At 35.0% G+C, this 14,423-nt stretch overlaps 3 protein-coding genes across 3 annotated transcripts; 2 read left to right on the forward strand and 1 right to left on the reverse strand.

Moving 5' to 3' along the window:
• Positions 1-522: 522 nt before the first annotated feature.
• LOC145130267 (uncharacterized) lies at positions 523-1,213 on the forward strand. The gene is made up of 2 exons (XM_079065099.1): positions 523-1,126; positions 1,197-1,213. The coding sequence occupies exons 1-2, from the start codon at positions 523-525 to the stop codon at positions 1,211-1,213; spliced, it is 621 nt and encodes a 206-aa protein (XP_078921225.1).
• Positions 1,214-3,129: 1,916 nt separating this feature from the next.
• LOC145129789 (myosin-11-like) lies at positions 3,130-12,105 on the forward strand. Its single transcript, XM_079064595.1, has 36 exons — positions 3,130-3,573; positions 3,941-4,069; positions 4,156-4,299; positions 4,366-4,511; positions 4,580-4,736; positions 4,847-5,065; positions 5,159-5,308; positions 5,408-5,544; positions 5,620-5,766; positions 5,851-5,952; positions 6,063-6,120; positions 6,208-6,309; positions 6,390-6,427; positions 6,506-6,632; positions 6,716-6,883; positions 6,970-7,101; positions 7,195-7,313; positions 7,413-7,476; positions 7,556-7,733; positions 7,846-8,051; positions 8,128-8,247; positions 8,319-8,417; positions 8,491-8,712; positions 8,804-9,034; positions 9,519-9,566; positions 9,650-9,904; positions 9,989-10,147; positions 10,264-10,476; positions 10,578-10,718; positions 10,793-10,863; positions 10,981-11,080; positions 11,199-11,255; positions 11,341-11,397; positions 11,498-11,578; positions 11,659-11,738; positions 11,843-12,105. Exons 1-36 carry the CDS (start codon positions 3,571-3,573, stop codon positions 11,970-11,972), a joined length of 4,590 nt encoding a protein of 1,529 aa, XP_078920721.1. The 5' UTR covers positions 3,130-3,570; the 3' UTR covers positions 11,973-12,105.
• A 61-nt stretch (positions 12,106-12,166) lies between these two features.
• LOC145129788 (DNAse I-like superfamily protein) lies at positions 12,167-14,423 on the reverse strand. The gene is made up of 9 exons (XM_079064594.1): positions 14,280-14,423; positions 13,893-14,011; positions 13,760-13,800; positions 13,619-13,668; positions 13,431-13,500; positions 13,216-13,337; positions 12,897-13,127; positions 12,663-12,810; positions 12,167-12,569 (listed from the first exon to the last, which is right to left on the reverse strand). Exons 1-9 carry the CDS (start codon positions 14,345-14,347, stop codon positions 12,270-12,272), a joined length of 1,149 nt encoding a protein of 382 aa, XP_078920720.1. The 5' UTR covers positions 14,348-14,423; the 3' UTR covers positions 12,167-12,269.

Genomic DNA, 14,423 nt, shown 5'->3' on the forward strand with positions numbered 1-14,423 from the left:
ACGCTTTGTTGCATATCATATTTTTGGAGGGACCATGAACATGAGAGAGATGTGGATGCATTTGCCCGATATTCCTGAGATATTACGAGGATGGCTTGAGATGACGGGTACAAGTTTAGGAGTGTTGAAGGATGGGAAGATTGTCCGATGATTTTTCTAGTGTTGAAACTATTTGTTAGGTCTTATTTGCTTTTGTTGGAACTATTTTTTGTTATTTTGCTACTTGGAATATGGTTTATCTAATGTTTTGATGGTACTTGTAATATGGTTTATGTAATTTTTATTTGCTACTTGAAATATAGTTTATGTATTTTTTTTTTGCTACTTGAAATATGGTTTTTGTAATGTTTATTTGCTACTTGAAATATGATTAATGTAATGTTTTTTTTTAAGTTCTACTTTGTTTATTTTAGGTTTATAATGGATCACAATCAAAAGTTACTTCTCGTCATTCTTATGTACATGTACATCCGTTATTTTTGGAAGAGGGGTGTGAAACGATTGCGGGATAATGATTCGGAAATGACGGGACATGAATACACATTGGAGTTATTACATCGTAATCGTTTACAATGTGTTGAAGTACTACGTATGTCCCGTGACTCTTTTGTACGACTATGTGCTCATTTTAGAGCAAATTACTCATTAAAGAACAGCAAACATGTATCGGTTGAGGAAAAGATGGCTATGTTTTTGATGATGATCGGCCATAATCAACGTTACGTGATTATCAAGCGGAGATTTCAACACTCGAAGCAAACAGTTCATAAATTTTTTTATGAAGTGTTGGAAAAAATGATGCTTTTCGCACAAGATGTTATAGTACCAACTTCTTTTAATCCGAATCCAAACATTCCAGGACATAATAGGAGGCTACGACGGGTTTTCAAAGGGGCGGTTGGTGCACTTGATGGCACTTTGATACATGCTGTTGTCCCTGCTAAGAAACAAGACTTATATAGAAGTAGGGGAAAGGGAGATTGCTACCAAAACGTATTGGCAATTTGTGACTTCAACATGATGTTTACATTTGTTGTGGCTGGGTGGGAAGGGGTAGCGCATGACTCTAGAATATTATCAGAAGCAGTAGCTGATCCACAAGCATCATTCCCGTTTCCACCACCAGGTAAGTTTTTGTTTTTTTAAATATTTTTATCTTACTTTGAAAATTGATTAGTGTTTTTCATTTTTTACAGACAAATTATCTTTGTGATGCCGCGTATGCACACACTCGAGGATTTATGGCCCCTTATCGTAATGTGAGGTATTGGCTTGGAGATTTTCGTCAACGACGTGCGTTGACCAATAAAGAAAAATTTAACCACGGACATGCAAAACTTCGGAATGTCATTGAGCGTGCTTTTGGTGTTTTGAAAGCACGCTTCCCTATATTGAAGAGGATGGCACCATTTCCGTTTGTGACACAAATAAACATTGCCATGGCATGTTTTGCGCTTCATAATTTTATAAGGAGAGAAGGACTGAGTGATGAGTATTTCGCACGATACGATGAACCCAATGTCCCGTTTCGAAATAACAATGTTCCCATTGAGGATGATGAAGACGAGATTCCAACACATGGTACTGCAGCAGACCGTGAATATATGACTCAGTTAAGGGATGAAATTGCTGATCAGTTGATGCACAATATAGATTGAATTGTTTTAAATGAAATTGTTATTGTAAAACCTAATTTTTTTATTGTATGACTAATTTAGTTGCATGAATTTTATTTTCAATGTTATAAGACTATTATTATTAAAATTTTAGTGTTGAAAAATCATTTTAAGTTTGTAAAATCATTTTATTTAAAATTCAGTTTATTTCAATAGCCTGCAGACGTTAAAAAACAAACAGTTTTCTTATTGCAGACTGCAGACGTTTGGTCCACCTCTTCTGCTGCAGAGGCTTGCAGATGTGGTCCGCAGACTACAGACATTTTGGCTTCAGAAAAACAAACAGCACATAAATGTTCAAACAATCTTCTACCAATCTTCTTAATTTTATATTTTGGATACATATCAAAAGAATAATGTTAGTCAGAGGCCCAATAGTAAACCCGAGCCATGCACCTCTTCAATCTCAGTGCTCAAGCATAAGGGTGATGTGGTGGGACCGAGGCATGCTAGAGCTCCACGTAGACCATCAAGGGGCCTCAGGCCTTGTATGCGGTCTTTTTGTCATTTATAGTTTTAAGATTTAAAATTTTCGTCAATTCATTACCTGTAACTTTATATTCAAACGAGATGCTGCCATTATGATAGGTTTTGCCATGTACTTTGCAAGAAGTTGTCAAAATATTTTTTTCTTTTGTAATAATATTATAATAATTTCCATATTGTAAAAAGTTATAATAATTTCTAGAGCTTTCAAGAAGGAAAAAGAACCTAGTTAATTCTATATATTTTTAGGTGTGACAGACTTGGCTTTTCTTCTTTTGAATAGACAATATAAAGTATAAACATTTCCTCGTCTTAGACTAGATACATTTCACCTTAAAAGGTCAAAAGAAAATTCTAATGATGGACTTAATTGCAACTGTCTTCAAGAACCAGAGGTTTCGGGTTGAATTTTGTTACGTGGGATTAGTATCTTTTTATGACGTATTAAGATTGTTTGTGAGAACGTGTTGTGTTTCATTTAAGTGTACAGTAATAGTATAGTTGTAATTTTTATGTATTTAGTCGTTGAAAAACAATACCATTATTACCATCTAAAAGTCAAAATAATATATAAATAGTTAAATACATAGGTACAATATATACACTGTACTATTCAAAATGGCCCATATAGACCCTTCAATATATATAGTTTAAAATATGTAAACATGTAACTATAGTTTAAGTGCGTTTTAAAGGGTTATTAACGTAATTTAACTCAAGCTGGATACACATACACTAACATTGTGACGTAAATGTGTGACCGACTTTGATCCATTAAATTCATAGCCTGTGGGCTATGCGCTATGGGCGGATAGATTATTTGAGTTGGGCTCAAAATCAAATTGCCATCTACTGTTTGTAACCCGAAAACAAGAACGGGAGAGAATGACCCGACCCGACCCGAACGTCTGTTTCTATTTTTCTATCCGAAATTAAACCTCCAAACCTCTGCTGAAGTTGGCCATGGAGAAAATGGGAAATGCGAGCCAAAGTGTTCGTGTGTGTTTCATAACCACGAATCTGCGAAAAAATCGCGACAAGAGAGAGAAGACCCGACTTCACAGGGGAGTTATTGAACAATGTCACTTCCACAAACAAAGAGACTCCGAAGAGACGGAAGTGGTAAGAGAAAGACAGACAGAGAATATTGGGGGAGAAATGGAAAAAGAACATGGAGAAATTACGAAGATCTAACAAGGAAGAAATAAAGAGAAAATCATCCAGATAAATATATCAACAAAATGCCGGAAATTTTTCTGTTATTGCAATGCAGATCAACCAGGATCACCAAAATTGGGCATGAGTGATCCAGGGGAGGTCCACGACGAAGGGAGCACTGATTATCTGTGAAAAATAAGAAGAATATAGACATTTCCTTCGAAATTAAGGGTTTCATTGAAGTTTCACAATGGTAGGTGGATTATGTTTCATTTATCAATGCTGCAATAGATTTTCATTCAAAACATCATGAAATCTCGATCACGAACACATTCGTTGCGTTATTACACTCTAAAATAGAGATACAGATTTGGTTTATGATATTAATATATGTGACATTGTCATGCAAGTTTGATAGGATCTTTTTTGGAATTTCAATACCAACATTGTTCTGCCTGTGATACTTGTAATAATGCATAATGTAATCAGCAAGTATTATAGAAAATCTTCAAGTCAATATTAGTTTAGAAGTTGAACAGATATGATATCCAGAGACAAAGTATTGCATCCTTTGCTAGTTTTTCAATTCAAATGTACTGACTGATTTGTATGCACTACAGCGTACTGCAGTGAATATAATAGTAGGCTCTCATGTTTGGGCTGAAGATCCAGCACAAGCATGGATTGATGGGCAGGTTGTCAAGATTAAAGGGAAAGATGTGGAGATTCAGACTAGTGAAGGGAAAACGGTTATTTTTCTACTAAAACCTGACTTTTTTATATCAAACAATGTACATGTAGCAGCATGAGATTAATTTTATGGGTTCTTTTTCAGATTGTTGCTAATTTATCAAAAATATATCCGATGGATTTGGAAGCTCCTGCTGGTGGAGTTGATGATATGACGAAGCTATCTTATCTACATGAGCCAGGAGTCTTGCAGAACCTAAGAACCAGATATGAACTTAATGAAATTTATGTAGGTCTTCATCTAGTTTTATGGTCTATAATGTAAATGGATTCTAACTTTATGGAATCATGACAGACATACACCGGAAACATTCTAATTGCAATCAACCCATTCCAGAAGCTACCTCATTTGTATGATGCTCATATGATGCAACAATACAAGGGAGCACCATTTGGAGAATTGAGTCCCCATGTATTTGCAATTGCAGATACCTCTTACAGGTAATGGTAAGTAACACCCTTTTCTTCTTGGATGCATGGGTGCTCACCACATCTTTACTGGAGTCCAGGGCCATGGTCCATGAAGGAAAGAGCAATTCCATTCTGGTGAGTGGTGAAAGTGGAGCTGGTAAAACAGAGACAACCAAAATGCTTATGCAGTTCCTTGCGTATTTGGGTGGGAGGAAAGCTACTGAAGGTCGCACCGTTGAACAGCAAGTCCTTGAAGTATGATACATGACGTATAGTTCTTTAGAGAACCTCTTAATTATTCTATATTATGTGTCACTTCATGGCTATATACTGATAAACTTGCTGTGTCACCCTTTTGACTGCAGTCAAATCCTGTTCTTGAAGCATTTGGGAATGCCAAAACTGTTAGAAATAACAATTCTAGTCGTTTTGGTAAGTTTGTTGAGATCCAATTTGATAAGCATGGGAGAATATCTGGAGCAGCTATTAGGACTTACCTTTTGGAAAGATCTCGTGTTTGCCAAGTCAATGATCCTGAGAGAAACTATCACTGTTTTTACCTTCTTTGTGCTGCACCACCAGAGGTATAATATAACAATTCTACTTCGAGTATTTTACAAAATTGAAACCTTTTTTTTAAATTTTTTTTTTTTTGTTCTTATTGCTTGTGCTTTCAGGAAGTTGAGAAGTATAAGTTGGGAAGCCCGCAATCTTTTCACTATCTTAACCAATCAAAATGCTATGAGCTAGTTGGTGTGAATGATGGACTGGAGTATCTTGCCACAAGGAGAGCCATGGACATTGTTGGAATAAGTAAACAGGAGCAGGTATACCTTCTGTAACTTTGTTTTCCTTCCGGTTTATTCTTCTTCCAAAGAATCTGTGAGCCATGGACATTGGTGTAATTTTGTCTTGTTTTCTGATAGGAAGCAATTTTCAGAGTTACTGCTGCTATTCTTCATTTAGGCAATATTGCCTTTGCTAAAGGGAAAGAGGTTGATTCTTCGGTGCTAAAAGATGACAAAGCTAAATTTCATCTTAAGATGACAGCGGAACTTCTAAAGTAGGTCTATTTTTGAATTTTTAATAATTTGGAAGTCCTTTTATTGGTATATTTGCTCATAAATTTTTGTGTCAGGTGTGATCCTGTTGGCTTGCAAGATGCATTATGCAAACGTGTGATGATTACTCCTGAAGAAGTTATCAAAAGAAGTCTTGATCCATTAAGTGCTGCATTCAGCAGAGATGGTTTGGCTAAAACAATATATTCCAGATTATTTGATTGGTAATTTTGCAGTTTTCATAAGAAAACCCTATTGAATAAACTTCTAGTATCTAAGAATTAGGATCCCTTTTTCATTATTTGAAGGTTGGTGGATAAAATTAATAAATCAATTGGACAAGATCCTAACTCAAAATGTCTGATTGGCGTTCTGGACATCTATGGTTTTGAGAGCTTTAAGAACAACAGGTGGCAACCAGGCACATGTCGTATTCCCTCCATTTCAAATATAGTATTATAATTTTGACTTTGAAAACTCACATATTGTTACTTTTGTCTCAATTTCATCATACACACAGCTTTGAGCAGTTTTGCATCAACTTTACAAATGAGAAGCTGCAGCAACATTTCAACCAGGTTACTGTCTAAACTTTCTTAATCACTGTTAGCGTGAGTTGTTAATGTTAAGGACTACCAAAAAAAAAAATCATGTTTGAATTACAGCATGTCTTTAAAATGGAGCAAGAAGAATATAAAAAAGAGGCTATCAACTGGAGCTACATTGAATTTGTTGATAACCAAGATGTTCTAGATCTCATTGAAAAGGTATAGTCACTTATAACTGCCTTTATTTATATTTTCCATTATTTCCACCATATAACTCTGAAGTTGTATCTATATTGCAGAAACCTGGTGGTATCATCGCTCTTCTTGATGAAGCTTGGTATAACAATAGTATTAATTATGAGCTAGTGCAGATTTAAGATGTCTTTATTCACAATATTATTTTTTCCACTTTTAGTATGTTCCCAAAGTCCACACATGAGACATTCGCAAATAAGCTTTATCAGACTTTCAAAAACCACAAACGATTTGTCAAGCCCAAATTGTCACGCACAGATTTCACGGTTGCTCATTATGCTGGAGAGGTATGTATTGTAGCCATACTGTGTTCTTACATGTAACACTATTTTCTTAAATCTTTTATAAAATTTTTGGGTGCTTTTTATAGGTGCAATATCAATCTGATCAATTTCTTGACAAAAATAAAGATTACGTGGTCCCCGAACACCAAGATTTGTTGGGTGCTTCCAAGTGTCCTTTTGTAGCCAGCCTTTTCCCTGCTTTAGAAGAGTCTTCCAAATCTTCTAAATTTTCTTCAATATGTTCCCGTTTCAAGGTAGGTATCTTTAATTCTTTATCTCAATCATTATGATGTAGTTTTAGTGTATGCTAATGTGTAAGTAACTATATGGTAATGCACAGCTTCAATTGCAACAACTGATGGAGACACTTAATGCTACAGAGCCTCACTATGTTAGATGTGTGAAACCAAATAATAAACTGAAACCTTCCATATTTGAGAACCTTAACATCTTGCAACAATTGCGATGTGGTGTGAGTATATAAATTTGTTTTATCTTTAATTTTAAGTTGGTTTATTCTATGCCATCTTTCTTCCACCTTGTATGTGACTGATTTCTCTCTTAGGGTGTTTTAGAGGCAATCAGGATCAGTTGTGCTGGTTATCCTACCCGGCGTGCTTTCTTTGAGTTTATAAACAGATTTGGACTTCTTGCTCCAGAAGCCTTGGCTGGATTGGCTGGAAGGTAAATTTCTTCTACACACACACACACACACACTTTTGTTGCACCAGATTTGGACTTCTGAATCTCTCTTTTTGGTGTTTCATCTCTTGCACAATACAGTAGCTTTGATGAAAAGATGGTATGTCAAAAGATCTTGGAAAAGATGGGGCTCAGTGGATTTCAGGTTATTAAATTTTTATTTACTTTTGGTTTATAAAGAACAATCCCTTCTTTTTGTATAACACTAGGATTGTTTTATACAGATTGGTAAAACAAAGGTGTTCTTGAGGGCTGGACAGATGGCAGAACTAGATGCAAGGAGAGCTGAGGTCCTTGGCAGTGCAGCAGCAATTATTCAAAGGCGGATACGAACTCATATTGCTCATCGCCAGATCAACGCATTGCGAAATTCTTCAATCTTTTTACAAGCTTTCTGTAGACGTGAGCCTCACATCACATGATCAAAACTCTCAGATTCTTCAACTTGTTTCTTCAAACTATAAACACACAAGACGACACATTATTAATAAGTAATAACTGTTTACACTTTTAGGTAGTCTGGCTTGCAGAAAGTTTGATCAACTGAAGAGAATTGCAGCTGCTATAAAAATTGAAAAACATGTGCGTAAATGGCGTGCTTGGGTGGCATATACTAGGCTCCGTGTGTCAGTGCTTGCAGTTCAGACATGTGTACGTGCAGTTGAGGCGCGTAAAAGATTCCGATTCCGGAAGGAAACTAATGCTGCTATCAAAATTCAGGTTAGTTTTATAAAAAACTCTTTTTTTTTTTTTTATTGTTATACAAACAGAGGAATTTTAATCGTGTTATTTATAGACTCGGTGGCGTTGTCATAAACATTCTGCATACTATAAAAGGCTAAAGAAAGGATCTTTAGTTACTCAATGTAGATGGAGGGGAAGGATTGCTAGGAGAGAGCTACGAAAACTTAAAATGGTCAGTTTTTTTTTTTTATTTACTTTCTTTTCAGGGCAGATTAAAAGTTGCTAGCTTTATCTGTTTTGCAGGCTGCACAAGAAACAGGTGCACTTAAAGAAGCAAAAGATAAGCTTGAGAAACAATTGGAGGAACTAACATGGCGTTTACAGCTTGAGAAACGTTTAAGGGTAATTTATTTCAACTATACAAGTTTTGTAGGAAAAGTTTGTAATTGTAATCTGATATGTCCTACATGTCTAGACTGATTTGGAAGAAGCAAAAGCACAAGAGGCCCTGAAATTCCAAAATTCTCTAGAAGCTATGCAAAAGAAACTTGATGAAGCAAATGCATTGGCTGTAAAGGAAAGAGAGGCAGCTAAAAAAGCTATTGATGAAGCACCTGCGGTTGTTGAAGAAAAAGAGATTGTTATTGAAGATACTAAGAAAATTGAATCCTTGACTGCTGAGGTGGATGAGTTGAAGGTAAGTAAGACTTACCATACAAACAGAGTTTTTTTTTTTCTGTGTTTTATCTTGGGGACCACATTAACTGTTTTTTTGTTCGGCCATGTAGGCAAAGTGGGAGTCAGAAAAGAAACGTGCTGATGAGCTGGAAGAATGTAGTGAAGGAAGACGTAAGAAGTTGGAAGAAACAGAAAAGAAAGTTGTTCAGTTACAGGAAACTATGAGCAGATTGGAAGAGAAACTAAACAACTTGGAATCAGAGAATAAAGTCTTCCGCCAACAAGCCGTGTCCATGGCACCTAATAAGTTTCTCTCAGGGCGTTCGAGATCTATTATGCAGGTATTTTATTTTATCAAAATTTAGGTGTTGTTTCTTTTTGACTTGGTGGATTTAGTGAGAACAGTATATATATATATATATATATATATATATATATATATATATATATATATATATATAATCAGTGTTTCTTAATGTATTAAGACACTAACCCTTTACCTATTTGCCCTTCTTTTTTCCTCCCAACTCATCTCATGTCAAAATTGATGAATATTGTGAAATTTGTTCTGTTGATAAAATGGTCATCTACTCTCATTCAGATGGTGCATTCAATCTAGAAAAGAAACAGACTTTATGTATACAACACAGACACTGTCCTATGAAATTTTTATCCTTTAAAGCATTATACGTTCAAACTTTTTCGTTTTAGAACAATATATTTTGAAAAATCTAGTCAATCATAGCAGTGAAATAGATTTTTCAAAGTACAATGCTGAAATAGGAAGAAAAAAAAAGTGATTGTTTGATATTCAACTCCTTGCAGAGGAACGACAGTGGTACTTTTATTGGAGAATCAAGGTCATCATCTCAGGTATCCTGAATCTTGAACTTGATGCTGTTTTTAAATTTAATCATCTATAAATAAATTACATGTTTCTGTTGCTTATGTATCAGGATCCACATAGCCCTTCAATGCATCAAAGAGATCTAGCAGAAATAGACGACACACCACAAAAATCACTTAATGAAAAACAAATGGAGAATCAAGAACTACTTATCCGATGCATTGCACAACATCTAGGATTTGCAGGGAATCGACCAATCGCAGCCTGCATCATTTACAAATGCCTTCTTCAATGGAGATCTTTTGAAGTCGAACGCACTACTGTTTTTGACCGAATTATCCAGACCATAGGCAACGCCATAGAGGTGTACTTAAATTCTTCTATTGTTTCACTTCCTTTTTATAATTATTATTTTTTTTTCTAACTTTCTTTTTGGTTTGTTTAATAGAAAAAACAGGATAATAACGATATATTGGCATACTGGTTATCGAATGCCTCTACTCTTTTGCTTCTTCTTCAGCGAACATTGAAACCAAGTGGGTCAGCATCTGGAATGGCCCCACAACGTCGTCGATCATCAGCTGCTCTTTTTGGGAGGATGACTTCTGTAATGGTTAAGTATTTTGGAATTTGATTCAACATATATATATATATATATATATATATATATATATATATATATAATATGTATATACCAAAAATAAAATTTGATTTTCTGGTTAGAGTTTCCGTGGGACCCCTCAAGGAATCGAACTTCCTTCCTTTGTGAATGGAGATCTGAGTAGTGGAGTTGAAGGTGGTTATACCAAAGTGGAAGCCAAGTATCCAGCTTTGCTTTTTAAGCAGCAGTTAACAGCGTATGTTGAAAAGATATATGGAACAATTCGAGATAATTTGAAAAAGGAAATATCTCCGTTACTCGGGATGTGTATTCAGGTACCTAATTTCTCATTCTCTTCATTTTTACTTAATTTATTATTCATGTTGAGTAATTAGCAGCAATGGACTAAATGGTAATTTCACAATTCACACTGAAGGCACCAAGAATTTCGAGAGCCAGCCTGGCAAAGGGATCATCACGTTCGGTTTCCAGTTCAGCTCAGCAGACACTGATTGCTCATTGGCAAGGAATCGTCAAGAGTCTTGGAAGTTTCTTGAATGTTCTAAAAACAAATCATGTTAGTGCCATTTTTGTTTTTTTTGTGTTTCTTTATTTTTTCCGTTTTTAACCCTTTTTGTGAAATGTTTTTAGGTACCACCGGTTTTGGTGCGTAAAGTTTTCTCACAAATATTCTCATTTGTGAATGTTCAGCTTTTTAACAGGTCTATTATATATTTATTTTTTGTAGAGTGTGTTCCTTTGTGATGTGAATATAAAATATGATTCTGTTTTTTTTTTTTTTTTTTTTTTTTTTTTTTTTTTTTTTTTATAAAATGCAGTCTACTTTTGAGACGCGAGTGCTGTTCGTTTAGCAATGGTGAGTATGTGAAAGCGGGATTGGCTGAGCTAGACCACTGGTGTTTTAACGCAACTGACGAGGTAATTCCAGAGTGATATTTTCTTTCATTAGAATGGAATTAACGATTCCATTCCTTCCTCAATTCCATTATGCCAAACACTATTTTGTATTCTTATTTGCTAAACAAAAGGACTGCAGTATTCTGGTTCTGCTTGGGATGAACTGAAGCATATACGGCAAGCTATAGCATTTCTGGTAAAGTTTCTTTTATTATATAAAAAATTTAGTCTTTCTGGTTTTAAAGATTTTATTTTAATCAATTTTAATCCATCCCATTCAGGTTATACATCAAAAGCCAAAGAAAACACTGGATGAAATAAGTCATGACCTCTGCCCAGTGAGTCATGTTTATGTTTTTATTAGTTTACAATAACAATAAAATATTATGTAATTTATTATACCATTGAGTTGTATATATATTTAATTATGGTCCACAGGTTCTTAGTGTACAACAGCTGTACCGGATCAGTACAATGTACTGGGATGACAAGTATGGGACACAAAGCGTCTCCCCAGATGTAAGTTTCATAATAAGATCAGGTTGTTTTTTTTTTTTTATAAATTATTAATGTGGGTTTAACTTTGATGGATGGGTCAGGTTATATCCAACATGAGATCGTTGATGACTGAAGAAAACACTGTTGTAAGCAATTCTTTCCTATTGGATGACGATTCCAGGTTAGTTTTAGTTGCTTTCATGTTGACCCAATCGTTTGACTAGTACTGAAATGTCCAAAATACCCTTTGATGATTATATGTTTTAACACATTGATTTTATGCAGCATTCCATTTTCGGTTGATGATATATCGAGATCAATGGATAATATAGAGATATCAGACATTGAGCCTCCACCTCTAATTCGCGAGAACTCAGGATTTAGCTTTCTGTTGCCACGTATAGAGAGCCACTGACCGAACTGCCCAATGTTTTCCGGTCAGGATAATCAACCGGTGAGAAGAAAAAAAAAACATGAACTGTATTATTTTCCCATGTTTTTCTCGATGTTTTTGTAGCTTTTATATATATACTAGCATGTTGTACAAATAGACATTTTTCATTTATTGACATCAGTCATAATCTTGGTTCAATTAAATGCTGAACACAATTTAAGTTAGAAAATTGTCCTCTTAACTTATCTCATAAATTCTATAACAATGAAATTCAAAAAATATATTCAAAAAAAGAAACAACACTGAGAGAGAAGATGCCTAAACCACTAAAAACTCAGCACCTATTGGTAAATGATCACTGGGATGAAAATAATTTGGCAATCCACCTTTTACATCCGCTGACTCAGCTTCCGGAAGCTCAAGGTAACTAAAAGGTTCAATTTCAATCCCATTGTCAGAAGGTGAGAAAAATATATAATCAAGTGTACCAGTGAATCCAGGGGTATAATTGGTAAATTGCGGTTCACCCCTTGTGCACGCATAAACACTTGATAAATTAATCGGTGGTTTATCTTCTAAACATTCCACTGAGCCACTAGAAACAAGATACTGGTACACCTGTACACAATTCTCAATCAATAATAAAACCTACATGTTTCTTGAATTTTCAATGTAAATTCAAGAACAGAATAACCATTGAAATATAAATACCTTGTCTCCAGGAATGGAATTGAAATCCCCAGTAATGATTACTGATGGTGTGCACTCAAAATTTTCAGATACCATTTTTTTAAATTTCGCCACGCGTGATAATAAATATTTCGCCTGTGCAAGCTTCACATCTGCCCATTCTGGATCCCTACAGAATTCAAAATTTCAGATAAAGAATAATCTCCAGACAAGAAACACAAGGGCAAAACTGGAATTATAAGTAAAAAAAATTACCAGTAAAGATGTGTGTTTGCCACAATGATATAATGTTGATAAGGTTTTTTAAACTTGAAAGCAGCCATAATTCCAACACAATCACGTTTCAACCGGACATATGGATCATTAGGATCTCCTTTTTCTTTGGAATCAAGATCCTTCTCCTTTTGTTCCACACGGGAAGCTTCATCTAGAAGCAAGTTAGCAAGCTCATTATAGTCAATTGTTTCCTCTATCACCAACTCCAATCTGGACATTTAAACCAGCCAAAAAAAAGACATGAATACAATCAATGAATATGCTTTTTACTATGAGAATGAATGAGACAGTTGTATACTTGTTGTGCTTGTAGAAAATCCCACATCCGTCTGATTTCCTACCACTTCTTTTAATGTAGATGCTTGAGTAATCATTTTGCTCTATTTTCTCTTTGTAGAAGGTATCATACTCATCTAATTCCTGACAACAAAACAATTATTCTACACATAAGAAAAACTGGATGACAGAAATAAATATTACAGCAAATGTGTTATGGATGTGAAGAAATTAAACCTGTAAGCATAAAATATCAGTATCAAGATGTTTAAGAAGATCAAGAATTATTGGGGAACGAGCTTTCCACCTGTCATAACCAAATTTTATGCATATTCAGGTCATAAAAGAGGTGAGTAGTTATCATTCATGATAGCTTCATTCAAATATGGAGTAATAAAGAGCTCTAACAAACCAAGAAGATTTACTTGAGACAAGGTGATGGAGAGTGTGGGAATACAGAACTTTTTACATATACCTGCAGAAAAAGGAAAAAGGAAAAAAAAAAAACATTCAAGAAATAATGAATTGGCAAATTAAAAGGGGTGTGTGTGTGTGTGTGTGTATACCTGAGCCAGAATGTTATATGAAACCACTCGAAATTTGAGGCCTGTAAAAATATCAGATATGAATTGATATTTAGGTTGACAATACATAGATTTAATTAGATAAAAAAACTAAGGGGCATGGTCTTTTACATACCCTCAGACTTGCTTACGGAAGTAATTTGATTCTGTTCGACTGGGATGAATTTAGGGTAAACTGGTGTAGGTGTAGGTGTAGGCGTGTTCTTAGTGCTCATTTTTCTCATACAAATCTTACTGCATATAACATAACCCACATTTTTATGAACAAACTGTGTATCACATTAAACAGTCATGTGCTACTTTATTCACATCTCACAAATCACAAATGTGTGTGTTTGTGTTTGTAATTGATTCGTAAAACATACAGTCGAAATAGCAAAAAGGACAACAAAACCTCAACAGCATAAATCAGTAACGTAGCAAACACAAGATAAGCATCATAATAATCAAAAATCCATTTATGGAAGGGAAGGAAAGGAACAGAATGAATCCGCCGGCGTACCTTGTTCGGAAGGAGGAAGAAACGAGAGGGATGCGAGAAAGCAGTAAACCACCGGATTTCAGAATCATTTTCCCCCCAGCGGAAGAAGCGATATATAAATAAGAGCTTCTTCACAGGGCAGCCTCCTCCTCTTGCGACTAGCGA

This window comes from Lactuca virosa, chromosome 8 (genome assembly GCF_052849685.1).
Source record: "Lactuca virosa cultivar CGN04683 chromosome 8, Lactuca_virosa_CGN04683_v6, whole genome shotgun sequence".
Classification (NCBI taxonomy): Eukaryota; Viridiplantae; Streptophyta; class Magnoliopsida; order Asterales; family Asteraceae; genus Lactuca; species Lactuca virosa.

Coding starts and splice junctions, on each gene's coding strand:
- LOC145129789 (XM_079064595.1), top strand. Junction 5,066..5,158: donor TTTGTGCTGCACCACCAGAG/GTATAATATAAC, acceptor TTGTGCTTTCAG/GAAGTTGAGAAGTATAAGTT. Junction 10,864..10,980: donor AATGTTCAGCTTTTTAACAG/GTCTATTATATA, acceptor TATAAAATGCAG/TCTACTTTTGAGACGCGAGT.
- LOC145130267 (XM_079065099.1), top strand. CDS start 523: ATGACGGGACATGAATACACATTGGAGTTATTACATCGTAATCGTTTA.
- LOC145129788 (XM_079064594.1), bottom strand. CDS start 14,347: ATGATTCTGAAATCCGGTGGTTTACTGCTTTCTCGCATCCCTCTCGTT. Junction 13,669..13,759: donor CATATAACATTCTGGCTCAG/GTATACACACAC, acceptor CTTTTTCTGCAG/GTATATGTAAAAAGTTCTGT. Junction 13,501..13,618: donor TCTCCATCACCTTGTCTCAA/GTAAATCTTCTT, acceptor TGGTTATGACAG/GTGGAAAGCTCGTTCCCCAA.